We start from the raw sequence: 16,048 nt of genomic DNA on the forward strand, positions 1-16,048 counted from the left end.
TCCAGTAGTATTATAATGTAAAACACCAATCTAGTTGTTTCTCTGGTTGGCTTAAGGTTATTTCACCTCTTCGACCTTTTACTTGTTCTATAAATTTACATCAGTAGTAGAATAGTTAGTTGTATTTCTCAACTTAGGACATTGGTATAGAATTCAGAGGTTACCAACTCAAATGCCTATAGCTTTCAGAGCTATGTGCGAAACAGATTAGATGTGAAAGGGAAGGCAGCAATGGGGCCTGTTGTAAATTGAAGCCTGCATGCTCCTCTTAAAGATCTTTAGATCCAGTACGTTGGTTAGACATTTATGATCCCCCTAATTGTTCCTTCTCTCCTCTGATTTTCCACCTAGCCAATATATTAATGCTAACTGCATTCCCTATGCCATGCTCCCCAACCCCGTGACCATCTATCAACTACTAATTACACTTCTTTAACCCTTCACTGATCCCTCCCAGCTAACCCCACCTCTGTCCATCACCAAATTGTCCTCTATGTTTGTGAGTCAGTTTTTGATTAGATTGTTCTTTTTGTGCTTTAGATTCCACATATAAGTAAAATCATATGGTATTTATCTTTCTCTGTCTGACTTATTGCATTCAGCATAATGACCTCTAAGGATTTCATTTTTTTAATGGCTGAGTAATATTCCATTGTATATATGAACCATAACTTCTTTGTCCAATCATCTGTTTATGGCATTTAGGTTGCTTCCATATCTTGACTATTGTAAATTGTGCTGCCATGAATATTGGGTGCATATTAATCTTTATGAATTATTGTTTTGGTCTTCTTTGGATAAATACCCAGAAGTGCAATTGCTGGGTCAAAAGGTATATAAATGTCTAACCAATGTACTGTATAAAAAAATAAAAAAATAAAAAAATAAGAAAATTTAAAAAGTACATAAAAAAAGAAGAGATATTGGATTTTAAAAATATGTATCAATGCTTAATAATAGACAAACCAAAAAAGCAAATAGAAAAATATATTTTTGATACAGTACTTGAAATAATTTGGTCCTGGTGTAACAGGCAGTTTCATCCACTTGAAAATGTATGGACACAGAGAATGAGGATGATGTGGTATTGCCATCCTGAAGGATTTTTCTTTAGTGAGCAATTAAAGTAATAAAATATTGGCACACCAAAAAAAAAGATATTTAGATCTGCTTTAAAACAAACAACAGCAATCTTAACCAAACAAAGCACTTGATTATGAATTAATTCAACCCAAGGCTACACTAACATTTAGTGAAAATTAAATGTTGGTAGATTATTTGAGCACCTGAAAAGTTCATATAACACTAAAATATTATCAGAATTCAATTAAATACTTAATGTTCCACTTCCTTAATTATTCCCTCTGAGAACAATGCTAATTATTTTCAAAGACAGTGCAGCAGTGCAGTCATTGATACTTGTCTTCAGAAATACTTTCAACATAAAATAAGAGGTCAGGAAAACTATACCTCAAGACCTCTTTCAAGGTTATGTATGGTTATCCCTGTTTTGTAAACGAGGAAATTAAGTCACCAGGTAAACTTAATATGCTAGTAAAAATTTCAAATAAATTAAATTATACGCATCAGAAGTCTAGCATTTCAAAATTGATATCAGGTATTATCAAGGTTTTTTTTTGGAGAGGAAAAAAAATAAGAGAAACCATCAACCTTTTGCATGCAGGCACGACTGGTGTTTCCTGAGCTCACTATGTGGTGTGAGGGCCGTATGGAAGGTTGATTAGGCCAGGCTTGTGTCTTTTTCTCTCTTCTTTGTTTGCCCTCCCAATGTGAGGGAAGAAGCTCTCTTCCAGGACAGAGTGATAGAGAAGACCCCCTGGATCAAAAGTTTCTCATGAGGCTCTTTCTTTTTCCTAGAACTTCCCCACTCACCCATGATGTCCTAGTGGACTAACTGTACATGTGCTAAGCAGCACTTGTTTCAAACAAAACCACAGGTTCCTTGGTACACTCTCCTATCTTTCATTTTGCTTTTGCTGTTTCTCTCTATTCAGCAGTACAGTGTGAATACATTGGATTATGAGTTAACGAGGCCTATGGATTGTTGCTAGGATGAAAAGGCAGGCTTTGTTTGGCGAATGACATTTGCTTTCCAGCTTTCTCCTGGAAACATAAGAGCCTTTCTTTTTTAAGCAGATTTTTTTTTCCACGCTGAAATCATGGCAAATATTTCCAGTTTGTTGGGTAGAACCTAGTGCCGTCTACATTAGGCACAGTCTGTGTTTCAGGGACTACCTAGGAGGCTCTGATGGGGAATCTTTGGCCGAGCACATACTTATGTTTTGCTGTCTTTCTACAGGAGGTGATCGAGATCGGATGACAGCGAATCATGAGAGCTACCTCCTTATGGCGAGCACCCAGAATGATATGGAAGACTGGGTGAAGTCCATCCGCCGAGTCATATGGGGACCTTTTGGAGGAGGTGAGTGTATTTTTAAATCATGGAAAAACAGATAGGTACATCTGTTTATCTTTTCCCCCAGCTAATGTTACTGTCAGCTCCTATTTTCAAACGAATGAATATTAAAATAAATCGTAAACTATTTTGCATTATAGTTAGATACATATCTAAGTAACTCCTGAAAGTTTAATTAATTAAATATCATTAATAGCTAACCTTCTTCCATAAATATCTTGAATTATAAAAAAGAATTATACTTTTTCTTTTATTTTGAGTTTTTCTATTTTCCTAACAATAAATAGTTATGAGACTGATAACATAAATGTAAATTAGTTAAGAGCATGTAGATGTGGGGCAAAAATTGACTAGTAGCTATTGGAGAGATCCCAGCCCCCAGATGTTCAATGACACATCAGTGAGGAATAGCAAAGCTTTAAATGAAAACTTGATGATTACTGGAATAAAAAAAATGCTGCTTTGTGATCAGGCAAGTGTTTGTGGATTTGATAATAAGGTTTTAAAAAAATCAGTTAATACACTGTTTAGAATAAAAAATAAACTAAATGGTGCTATGAATCCAACTAAAAGCATGAAGAAAAGGTAGAAGATGTGATCTTTGTCTGCGAAGGTATATAAAATAAGGTAATATACTCAGAAAAATTATTTATAGTAAAAATTCAGTAAATTGAACCAAAAAATAAGAACCCCCAAATATTTATCTATATCTAACATGTATTTATAAGAATGTAAAACTAATTATTTTGTGTTGGTATAGTTAGAATAAATTGTATTAAATTCATATTTAGTAAAGCAACTACAATTTCCATATTTATTTTATATTGTTTTGCGTCTATTGTCAACACCCTTAATTCAGAAGTAAATTTTTTTCCCTTAACTTATCAGAAGCTTCTTAGGCTGACTGACTACTTTACATTATAGAAAAACTTCAAAATCTTAGTTTAAAAAATTGAAAAGTTAAGTTAAAGTTAAAATAGTAGATTCATTGAAGACCTGTTGATGTTTTACCAGATTAATGACACATAACCACACATTGTTTTTTAGCAGTACATTCTGTCGAGGGATAACCAGGGTGACCATTCACCCCAGTTTGCCTGGTAACAGTCTGGTTTACAACTGTCATCCCAAGCTAATGATTTGATAATGCTACCTGTCACTCTCACGGTGTTTTCATTTGGTTGACAAACTATGTGGTCATTAAATATGTATATAAATGGCTAGTAGGTGACTATGCAAAGCATTTGAAAAAGCCCATGGGTCTGAGCTCGCCACCCCAGTGCTCGAGCAGAGGATTCCTCACGTAGCTATTAATGAGACACATACTGAACTCCTAGAGGTTTGCTGGCACCTCAGGGCCACAGACTTGTGTGGAGGGCCTCAAGGTGTGTCTTTTCAAAGATCCTGCTGTTTCTAAAGACCTTCTAAAAACAGAGGGGAAGCTCTGTTATCAGATTTCTGGGCTCATTGGTTCAGGAGCATCCTTAATATCTGCTAAAGGAGGTATTTTTGTTGAGGGATTATTTCCATCAAGTATGCTATCTTCTCTTTCCTCTTTTTTTCTCTGTCCTTTTCTCAAGAAAAAATGAATGTAAATTTCACCAAATCACTGGCCATTAGAGGTTCTATCAGCCCAGGAGCATCAGAAGTGATCCCAGTGGGACTGGCCAAGAGCTATGAATGAACTTTCAAATGTATGAACCTGGAAGGGATAATCTAGTACTTGTTTGGTTTAGGTACTTTATCCTATAGAATATGCTTCAGGGATTTTGCAAATGCTTGATTCAGATTTACTTTTTTTCATTCCTTTCTTTTTTTATTAAAATTATTGTGGTGACATTGGTTAATAAAATCAAATAGGTTTCAAGTATACAATTCAATAATCTGTCATATGTATATTGCATTTTGTGTTCACCACCCAAGGTTAAATTTTTTTCCGTCACCAAATCTTTGGCCCCCTTACCCTTATCTGTCTTCCCCCTCTGCCCCCCGCCCCCTTCCCTCTGGTAAGCTCCAATCCACTTTCCATGTCTATTTACTTTTAAAGAGATATATTTTAACATAGAGCCCTTACATTAGAAACAGTGCTCCAAAGAATAAATTTCCCATTGCCTTTGTTTAACTGAAGAGTGTTATGAAATTGCAAGGCAAGCTTTTAAAGCATTCATTCAATTTGCAAGAAATCCTTTGTGATTCATCTGAACATCAGAATTTTCTAAAGTTAATACAGAATATAGAACCAAACTAAATATTGACACTGACAGAAGATCGAGACTGTCACCCATAGTCATGGGTCTCAAATGTTTGCATTAATGTAGCACCCCCCCTCTGTTCATTGACTGAATTTTAAAGAAATATTATAAATTTGAGTTTCAAACAATAAATGTATATGGCTGAAAACCCTTTTAGAGACCCATCAAAACAGTGAAAATACTGAATGTAAATAATCCTCATAATGAATAATTGGCATGTGGGCAAGCAGGGGTTAATTAAGAGGCACTGTGGTCTTGCCTCTTATACAACCTGCTGTGTGATCTTGGATAAGTGACCCCTCACTGTTAGTTTCCTCCCTTATGAAATAAGGCTATTGGACAAAACTGTTTTAACTAAGATTCATTCCCGCTCCAGTCCTGTGATTCCATGTGTTCCCTCCTACCAGTGCTGAGGTCAGTGAAGTGTTCAGTTGGCACAGGTGCCTCCCAGCAGAGCGCTGTCACTGTCTCAGTAGTTCTGAGTTATCTTTGTGGTTTCTTATTTTCCTAGCTGCATGCTGTGACACAGAAGCCAAAACCAATGTTTGAACCATAGGGCAGAAATAACTAATAATGATCTCTTCAATGACAAACTACTACCTCCCTGGGCATTCTCGTCAGAGTAATGAAGTTTCTAGAGGGTATATCTTTTTAGAACACCTCACAGTTTTGGAAAGCTTCTGCTGGATAGCTAGAAAGGAACGCAAAGGCCTTGGAGGTCAGTTGGGGTTAAAGCCCTGGCATTCCAAATCTGTTCGTGGAAGAGCCAGGTGGATGAATGATTAACCCAGTGAGTCAATTGCTCAGTGAGTGAGACTGAGAGGGTTAGTGGATGTGGGGGCTGGGATGTAGAGGGTTCATGCAAGAGCAGGGGGAAAAGTTGTCAACAGGATTGGTTTTCCAACCGTAATCAGAGATATATATATATATATATACATGTATGTATAAATATATATAAGTACACACACATGGGTGGAGTTGATTTTTTTTGGCTATGGCTGCAGATTCTTTGTTACTAGATATAGAATATTTCACAAACACACACATATCCAAATCCACACATATATGTTTTAATGCCATGCACATTTAAATCAGCACTTACAAATAGATTCAGCTGCAAAATATGTTTTTAAAAATCTTGTATAGGAAGAGAATAAATGCAGGAAGGAGGGGGCAAAGAGTTTGTCCCCTTGGGGTTGGTGGCTTGGTGGTGTTGGATTTCTGGAGGGACCGAGGCAGCAGCTGTAAAGGTGCTGCACAGATGGACAAGAGCCAGGAAGTCAACTCAAAGTCAAAGGAAGAAAAGGTTTCACACTGCCGCCTGGCACTCTCCCTCCTCCCTTCATACTGTTGTGACTGCACCTGCTGCATGTGACCACGGGCACTGAAGGCAGTTGCAGCCACAGCAGTGGTGACGAGGCAGCTGCAGTCCTGCCAGCTCCCGCCCAGCTCTCTCATTGAGAAAAGGGAACCGGAGCAGGAGGAGGGGGAGAGAAGCTCCCTGCAGAGCTGCCTCCTCCACGGATCCAAGGAGTCTCCTGGAATGGGCACTCGACTGTTCTGACGTGGCGATTCCCTCAAGAGCCCCGGGAGTTTGAAGATAGAAGGGAAAAGGGAGAAGCCCGCAGAGAGCATCAAAGAATGAGGGGTGCTATAAAAGGAACAGGGGAGCCCTTTGAAAAGAATCTGTCATGCACTGAACTGCTTTCTGGAGAAGGTGCCATTATTTGCCTCCCCTTTTGCTCAGATGAAAAGAGCCAGCAAGGACAGTCCTGAAATATTCCTCAGGGGCCTTTTTGTCATTGTTCCTCTTCCCCTTGCACAAGGCTATTTGCTGACCTTTCCAGAGGAATCTCAGTCCCCCCAGTTCCAGCTGAGAAGATAGTTCTTAATAAAAATTAAAAAAAAAAAAATTCCTGCTGTTTGAATGGGAGGTGCAGCTTGCTTGCTACGGTTCTGTTTGCTGTGACATTTTGGAATGTCGGCAGAAACTTAAAACAGCCTTAAAAACTCTTTGGATTAGGCAAGAGAAAAGAAAGTTTTTGCCAAAAAGAAGTAAATGAGAGGTGGTAACTTATCCCTGATCGAGGACTTGGATGATAAAAACCTTCGAGTTCTAGGAATCAGCACTTCAAACCCAACAAATAAACACGAGAAAGAGTGGCTGTGGGGTATCTTGCAGAGGCAGGTTTTAAAAGAAGCCTGAAACTGGTTCAGAACTTTGGGCCTGTATGATGCCTGAAGACCGAAATACTGGGGGACGCCCCTCAGGTGCCTTAGCATCAACTTCCTTCATTCCTAAAACTACATACAGAAGAATCAAACGATGTTTTAGTTTTCGAAAAGGTAGGTAGATGATATGTTAATGTCCTTTTTAAAAATATGCATATGTTCTCTGATGTTTTAAGGTCAGTTTATGCTCAGATAAAATGGAGTTTGGAAACCAAGAGCTTAGAAGTGTATAGGAGTGATTTATGTATGTCTTTGCTCATCTATAATGATTTTTCAGGGTTCATATTGATCTGTTTATTACTATCTGTGAATGGGCTGGGTAGGTGGGGCTTAAAGAATGGTGATCGGATAAGGATCACCTTGACGATGGAGAAATAAGGAAGCTGGGCTGACTGATTATCCTGAGAGGAGGGGCCAAGTCTACCTTTGACTGTTCCTAGACCCAAATCAAGCAGCCATGTTGTTACCCATCGAAATGGGTTCCTCTCAAATCCCTGTCTGTGTTCCCATCATACTGGTTTGATTCTGGCCGCCTATGCTTACCTCACCTCCCCTTTGAGAAAATTATAATAATAAGGTTATTCGTAATAACCCTTTTCAGGAGGCTTTCAACCATATTGATTAACACTGGTTAGAAATAAAAGTCACCTTGACTTTCCAAATAGGTAGCATTGGGAGAAGCCAAGGATATGAACTAGCAGGAACTAGGAGTGGGGAAGTATAACAATTGATGATCCATAAAAAAACTAAGGCATTTCTGAATTAATTTATGTAGGGAGACTTACAGGGTATAGCATTTGGCAATGTTTTTAGAAAATGTTTATATCAAAATATTTAAAAAATTTTTTGCTTCAAAATAGGAATAATTAAATGGAATGATTATCTAAATTGGAAGTAGGTAATTATAATTTTAATGCCATACACAGTAAGCTAATTTAATCAGGAGCTGATTTGAGTAACATAGAAGGTCGTTCCTTCTCCCTTTTTTTCTTGATCTGCCACCTACTAATTAACCCTCTTTATTTAGTAACTAACAAAAAATGAGAAGAAAACAAAATAAGAAAAACCACATATGTAAAGCAAAATATAATGGAAACTTTTTAAAAACTAAACCTTATTCCTTCTGAGTCTTTGAGCATCTAAGATCTGGCTATGATCATTAGCATATATTATCTGTAAGAAATTCAGGTGTTGATTCATATTCTTCCCTCATCTACAAAGATAATTAAATATGTACATGTCTCATATTTTATAGATCTATAGAGATTTCAGAACAGGGTTGTCTAGCATAGAACTAAGATTGCATCATTGATAGAAAAATTGGCAATGATAGAAATTGAAAATTCAAAGGACTAATTGCTTAAAAGACATTCTCTCTTATAGTTCCCCAACCCCTCAGCAACAAAATCAGGTTTATTCAAACACTAGAGAAAGTCTGTATTTCTGGGTTATTGCTGTTCATTTGTAACATGAGATATTCTGGGGACAATTAATATATCTGCACAGAGCAAGGCCTTTTTTTACCTTTTCCACCTTTTTTACCTTCTCTCCTGCAATAACAGATCTGTAAGAAACCTGGCTAACACTGCTGTTCATTATACCCTCTTCCCTTTTTCCTTAAATACTAACAAGGAAAGGCATGCCTGCAAAGAAAATTCTGGCGGGCTGGCAAATGGCAATAACAGGGGTAGGGAATAGCTTCCATCTATCCTCTCCCGTAGGCTGTTTTTAAAGTATTGTCCTTTCCTCTGCACAGTCGTAGTCACCTGAGGAATGTTCCGCATTTGAATCAAGGATTAACAGATTTTTAATTTACAAAGCTGTATGCTGGTTTCTGTCAGAACCATAAAGGAGAGGTGGTGCAGGAAGCATTCGGTCAGCTGGTTTAAGTTTCCTTTTCCTTTCCCTGGAGCCAGTGCATTACCAACTTCTCTCAGTTAATTGGCTGCATGACCACAGTGACACGACAGGGCTCAGGGAGGGAAGGTGCCCAGCGGCTGCTGCAATGCTGTTTGGTGCAGCACTAGTCATTCGGGTCAGGGGCAGCACGAAGCACAGGTTGTTTACATCTTTACGTAAAGTCTGGCACTGAACAGAAAAAAACTTTCCTTTCAATCTTGTGTTCCCAAACTATGCCACCTTAAAAAATAAGCGTTCTTTTGTGCTTTGTTTAATCTCCTGGGTGCTCACGTAGCTCAAGAAGTGGGCCAGGGTTTCTGAGTTCCTCTCCCAAGCCTGTTGGAGAGCATTGGCTTAAGTCACTTCAATGAAAGTAGAAAGGAGAGGGAATGAATCATGGAAGAGTGCCCAGAAGTCAGCTTTTCCTGAACCACATTTAAAGCATATTTTTTACTGTCATCAAGGTTAAGCCCATGGAAGAGACTTGCCGCTTTAGGAAAGACCACAGAATGGGGAGTGGCGTTAGTTTCCGGAGGCCTGGTGATGGTGAAGCTTGCACCTCGTGGGAGCCCTAACTGATTTCCCAGGGTTCCTCTCTCCTCCAGACCGCTTCTGCCCTTTTCATCTCTCTCTTTCTTTGTTCAGGTACTAATAAAGGTCACCGAAAATGTTTTCCCCACGGTGTTAAAAATCTAGGAACTAAGAAACGTCTATGAGGCATGAAGCGGGAGATGGTGGTGCTTTGCATTTATGTTCTGGTGAGATAAAGATTACAAGGTATTTTTTACTCTCGACTTTGAAACTATGAATTGTTTTGCCTCTCTCTCTAAGACTAATATCTAATAGGCAGAGCACAACCAATCTTTTGATTATCTGGTGGTGCGTAACACCGTGGGTCCTGAATGTTAGTGCTAATTTCTAGTTGCTGATCACAGGACAAACTAAAGTAAAATTTTAAACCCTAACTCTGTCTTGTTTTTTTTTCTCTTCCTGAGTTGCTCTCTTCTTGGAGATAAGTCATCTCTAATTCCCCACTGCTTTTTCCCTATATTATAACCACTTAGTGGTCACGCATCATTGCTTCTTCCTTCCTTCTACACTTTCAATTCCATTTCTACTCCCATCACTTTAGTTCTCTGTGTCTTCATTGCTTCATGCACACAACTTACTTTACCTGAAAAAGTGGCTCTCCAGGCAGCATCCATCCTTACTTCTTTTCAATCTCAACTTTCTTCACAAATTCCTACAACACATAGTCCACTTGTAAAGCATTGTCAAATAGATATTCCTACACAGTACTGTCAGGCAGCGTTCAACAGCTCAAAATTTTTTACATTTTTCTTGTTCCCAAAGGAAGTCCTAACTGTTTCATGTGCTTATGAAAGCCTCTAGCCAATTCCAACTATCGTCCAGACTGTCTCTCTCTTTCTTTGTGATTACATTTCCTGCATCTCCTTGTTTTTGTTCACTGTGCCCTCTCTGTTATGATGCTCTCATCTCTGTTGTCAATTCAAACTTTACCCTTTCTTCAAGGCATTGCTGCTCTCATTTCTTCATCCATTATGCTTTTAGACTCTGTAGCCCTTATATTTCATATATGCTGCCAATTGACCACCTTATCTGTATAGCCGTCTTAAAGTACTGTATATACCTTTGTAGAGAAAAGGTATGTATTTATTTCTTCCCAAAGTGAAGAATGACAAGTCTGTTCAATCAAGGATTCAAGGTTTATTGAAGATTCATGAATTATGGTAGTATTATCTATCTTTTCCTGCAAGTCCATGGGCAATAATAAATTAAAATAAAATGCCTTTAAAATGTTGGTGGATAAAAGCAACATGTTCTTTAAAGTTTATGTTGTGCATGTTGCAATCACATTTATGGTAATTGACTTGTTTAAATGAATGCTACTATCCAAATCCATATAATTTTAAATGGTGCTGTAAATGAGGAGCTCGTTAATTCATATGGTAAAGTTTTATGTAACATTTACTAAGTTACATTGGGGATGAGTTCACAAACTCTTTGGGGGTAAAGAAACATAAATAAGTAATTACTTACTCTGTGATAAGCACTACACCAAATTTGTTGTAACATACATATGTTTAAAATGGAAACACAAAGCAAAAAGCTGTGAAATGTCTTGTGTCTTATGTTCTCTCTATTTATGCAACTGATCTGTCTTACTGAAGTCTGAGTCCAAGGACTCACCTCCGACCAGTTTGCATCTGTAATCCACAAAGATTCTGGGCAGCTCCCACCTCAGTCTCTTCTCTGTATTATCCTAATTTGGTTTAAATAAACTATATAGTAACAATGAATACAAAAAAAAAAAATCTGAGGGGCCCATGAACAAAAGACTGGCCATGGGCTCATCCAGAAAGGCTGTGACTTACTTGAACTATATGAAATCATATTCAGTCTTTGGAAGTTACAGAAAGACATTTTCTACTATATGATCTTAAGAGAGTGGTCAGCATGCCTATGAAAAAAATATATATCTGAACTGAATTAATGAAACAATGGGAAAGGAAGATTTTTAGAATTATATGTGCAGTTGTACCCCAAATCTGCCACTTTCCATATGTGTGACTTTAGGTCACCTAGAATTTCTGAATCTGTTTGTAGCAGAAAGACCTCCTTGCAGAATGTCTGTGAGTGTGGTATAAGAAAATACATGTCAATGGCATGGCTTGGTATCCAGATGTAAACTGTGTCTATAATTACTCTGCTGACCTAAGACCTAGGCCACTGGGTTACTATGTTCACATTGTTACATTTAATTTTTCCAGGCCTCTATTTTTTTTCCTCCTTCCCCATTCTGAATATAAAAAAAGTCAAGATTCTGCTGACATTCACTGATTATAGATTCTGAGCTTCTTGGATTAAGTTTTCTATCATAAAAGAGTTGATTACTTAGAAAGTGCTGGTAACAGCTTGAAGTAAACTTTAGCTGTTTTTGTTTCTTAGTTCTGTACTAAATTGGATGTCTTTTATTTTGATTTGTCTATTTACCATGAGTAATGTTTATTATTAATTGAAAATTGTTATAAGACTGGTAATACCAAGACTTATTCTGTTACCAGAGTTGGAGTAAGCATAAGGATAAGTAAAAGCAAATTCTCTGTATGACTCAGGATGTGATCTATAGGAAAGAAGGGATAGAGAACTCTGAAAAATAACTGATAGCAAAGAATTTGAGTAATAACCAAGAAGTTTTTAAACTTTTGGCTTTTCATCAGCAAACAAGGACTTTTTTGTTTTCAAGTTTTTATAGAAATCAATGTCACAACCTGAAACAATTGATGAGTACCATTTTACTTAGGAGTTGTTTATTTATTTCCCATAATTGAGGAGGTGAAGTACTTTGCTTTAATGAACTCATTAATTCCACAAGTATTTATGAACAGAAAATTCTTACTCACTTTGATATTAAGTCCCAGAGCTAGAAGCAAGAGAGTTTGCCTATGTGTCTTAGTTCAAGTTAATATAACAAAATGCCACAGACTGGGTAGGTAGTTTAAAAAAACATAAATTTATATCTCAGAGTTCTGGGAACTGGAAGTCTGAGATCAGGCCCGCATGATTGGTTTCTGGTGAGAGCTCTCTTCCAGGTTGCAGACTGTCAACTTCTTGTATTCTTACAAGACACAAAGAAAAGGAGTGAGTGAGCTGTCTGGAGCCCCTTTTATGAAGGCACTAATCCCATTCATGAAGGCTCTGCCCTCATGACCTAATCACCTCCCAAAAGCCCCACCTTCTAATACCATCGCCGTAGGCATTAGATTTGCAGCTTAGGAATTTTGGAGCGACACATTCAAACCATAGCAGTATGGTAGAATGGAGTGAGGCCTTCACATCTAACGCCAATCCCAGTTTAGTCCTTGTGTCTGTGGCACCTTTGGAAATTATCTAAACCTTTGTGAAGTTCATAAGATAGGTACATATTTTACAGCTGTTTTTTAATATTATTTAAAATAATAGTAATAACTGTAAAATAATTATCTTATCATAATAATTGTGAAAGTACAATCCTCTTTTGACTAATGGAGGACTAGTTCGAGACAGATAGGCATCTAAATAATTACAAAGTAATGTGTTAAGAAATCAAAGAAGAAACATCAAGCTTTGCATTTGGGGTGGGGGTGAGGGAATGTTAGTGAAGTCAACACAGGAAACAATGAGTCGAATCTTGCAGGATAAGATTCTAGGCTGACTCACGATGGCAGGATTTCCCTTCTAGAAGGAGGCCTAGAGACATGATAAGTCATGTTACATTTAGGAAACAACAAATAATTCAGTATAGAGAACACGTTGTTTGTCAGGAAGCAGCAGAAATGAAGGTGAATATGGCACAGTGCCTGGCACACAATGAGTGCTACCTAAACATCGTTGGTTGATTGGTGGATGAAGAGACAGAGATCAGATTGTAGAACCTGTATTTCATGAAAAGGAGTTTGGTGGGCACCATTGGAAGAAATGAAGCAAAAGAATGGGATGATCCAATCTAAATATTATGAAGATCACTATGGTAGTGCTTGCCTGAATTGTGGACTCTTCAAAAAGTCAATTAAAAAATATTGATGATCTAGTCTCACGTAGTGGTGATGAGTTTGGAAGAGACCAACATGGTGATTAAATCCGGTTTGTGAAGGAAGGAAGAATCTAGGTTGATTCTCAGATGGCACTTTAATGATTTGGAGGTAGGTAACTGGTACAGATAGTTGAAATCAGAATTAAAAGTAGAACAGGTTTTGAAGAAAAGATGACTTAGCCAGTTTTAGAAATTTCGAGTTTGAGAGTGGTTTGAGATATCCATGCTGAGGGATCTAATGGACACTTTAGAAATCCAATGCTAGAGATCATAAGAGTGGCCCAAAATGATATACAAATCTGGGAATAATTAATATACAAGGAGATAAGTGGAGTCCAGCAAAGAAATTGTAACAAGTAAGATGAAAATAGAGCTGAGGACAGAATCCCGAGAACCAGAAAACTTACGAGAACATATAGTAGATAGTATAGTCAAGAACGAGACTGAGAAGATATTCTGGAAGGCAAGAATAATGTAACATGTGAGAAGTGTCAGGAAGAAGAGTGAGAATGATAGTTTTAAAGGGAATGAGACATAAAGTATTACAAAAATAAATTTAACTGTCAGTGATCTGACAACCAGGAAGTTGTTGGTGACTATAGTAAAAGCTCTTTTAGTGGCATGACAGTGTCATAGGCCAAATTGCCGTAGGTTGGCAAGACGATGGAAAAGTGATGAACAAAAGCCGGAGCTCTACTTAACTGAGATACTAGGAGCAAAGAAAATAAATAATTACAGGGCACAGAGAGTCCAAGAAGTTTGGGCTTTATATTTGTTTATTCATTTTCAGGATGAATTAAATTTGAATATATTTATTTTATTACATTCACTAACTTCACAGGCTGCCTCTAGCTATTTGGTGTATAAATCACACTAAAGCAGGAACCTCACAAACCCTGAAGGTTGCTTCAGTTCCTCTCTCTCTCTCTCTCTCTCCCCCCTATCCCCACCCCCACCCCTCCCCCAGTTGTAACAGCCTCCCACAGATATAATAAATTCACCTGTATGATTTACTTCCTCAGCCCAGTGAAAAGTCACATCCTGGGTAATGTTTTATGACACTATCAATGTACTTTTAGGGGAAGTATGCATGACATATGTCCTCACCTAGACATTCTGGGAGGACTTTGTCAGGGAGTATGAAACATCACTGAGAATTTAAATGGACATAGTTGGAACTGTTTACATGGCTCACACTATAGGGAATATTCTTGTGAATAGTGCAGTAATCAATGTGTGCTTTCCCCATGCCTCTAGCTGAGAATAACATGACCTTTGTTCTTTTTTGTTAATTTTAAAATTTGAAATTTTACTGTTCCCTAAAAAAATTTTTTTAAATAAAACAGCTTTTAAAAATCATTTTCCTCCTAACTTTCCTCATTAAAAAAATTCTCATACAGGAGGTTAGCTCACACCTACCATTGTAAGCCAGAGATATTTGGGACATTTTATTTCTAATGCTACACAATGAAAAGTATACATCTATTATAATTCTTAATAAAATTAGATCTAGAGGAGAAACTATAGTTTTTCCACAGGAATTTCTAATTATATGTACTTATTATCTACATAGTTTAACTCTCTTACATGTTATATTGCCAGGTAAGCATAGGTCTTTACATAAAAAAAAGAGTTTCCTCAGGCAGGATGCTGACTAAATGTTCAGAGTTTTTTCCTTCGCCTTCTATTTTTCTGGTCTTCCCCCAAATTTATATTTTCTCAGCAAAAACCACCCCTCTTAGCATGATACAGGCATTGAAGTAGGAAAGCGAGTAAGAAAGCTGGCAGGTTTCTTCCTCTGCGGCGCAGTTTCCAGCCATTATGCACACTGCTCAGTAGTGTGTAATAGCTATTGCGTAATAGATACAAAATGACTCTGAATCCATCAACCTTGAACAAATCCTGGCTCCACCATTTACTAGCTGTGTGAGATTCAGCAAATTAGTTAATCTTTCTGTGCTTCAGTTTCCTTCTTGGTAAAATGGTACAATGGTGGCCCCTACCATATATAATACTGTGCATTTTAAATAAGAAAAAAATATAGATAAATTGCTTATATTCAAGCCTGGTATACATAAGTACAGTTTCGCTATTATCATTTTTGAAACTACAGAAAAGATACATTATTTTACTCATGTTTAGAATTTACTAATATTTTAAATTACTAGAAGATGAAAACACACAAAAATTGTGTTTTTAAAAAAGATAAGGACTGGTATTGAGGAATGAGCAAAGGTTTTAAGGCTGAATAAATCTGGATGTGAACTTCCATTCTGCTACTTGGTGCTGTGTAACAGACCTTGGGCAATTTATTTAATCTGAGCCCCAATTTCTTCATGTCTAAAATAATTACCTCATATATTTATTATAAAAATGAGAAAATATAGGTCAAGAACTTAGTACATAATACAAACTTAATAAATTGAAGGATGTTAGGTCCTTTGGCTCTTAGTTTCTTGCTATATCTCTTTAATAAATTCTTACTGTAAAGGTAAGCCTATATGTACAAGAGAAGTAAGGAAGAAAGAAAGAAAAGAAAAGATAAGAAAAAACAAACAGAGTACTCTTCTAAAGCAAAACTTACTCCTTCCTTTATCATCCCTGAGTTGTTGGGAAAAAAAGAAATCCTGGGTA

The 16,048-nt window shown here is 37.3% G+C and overlaps 1 protein-coding gene across 4 annotated transcripts in view; it reads left to right on the plus strand.

The window, feature by feature from the left end:
* ARHGAP24 (Rho GTPase activating protein 24) overlaps nt 1-16,048 on the plus strand; it is a 436,021-nt gene that overhangs the window by 370,243 nt on the left and 49,730 nt on the right. For 3 of the 4 annotated variants that reach the window (XM_039845794.1, XM_039845797.1, XM_039845796.1), the window contains one exon: nt 2,321-2,443. In XM_039845794.1, coding sequence (XP_039701728.1) covers nt 2,321-2,443 — 123 coding nt within the window. Of the gene's footprint in view, nt 1-2,320; nt 2,444-6,017; nt 7,036-16,048 lie in introns of those variants that run through there. The other variant, XM_039845795.1, reaches the window with a different exon arrangement.

The sequence above is a fragment of the Pteropus medius genome, unplaced genomic scaffold (assembly GCF_902729225.1).
Source record: "Pteropus medius unplaced genomic scaffold, Ma_sr-lr_union100, whole genome shotgun sequence".
NCBI lineage: Eukaryota > Metazoa > Chordata > Mammalia > Chiroptera > Pteropodidae > Pteropus > Pteropus medius.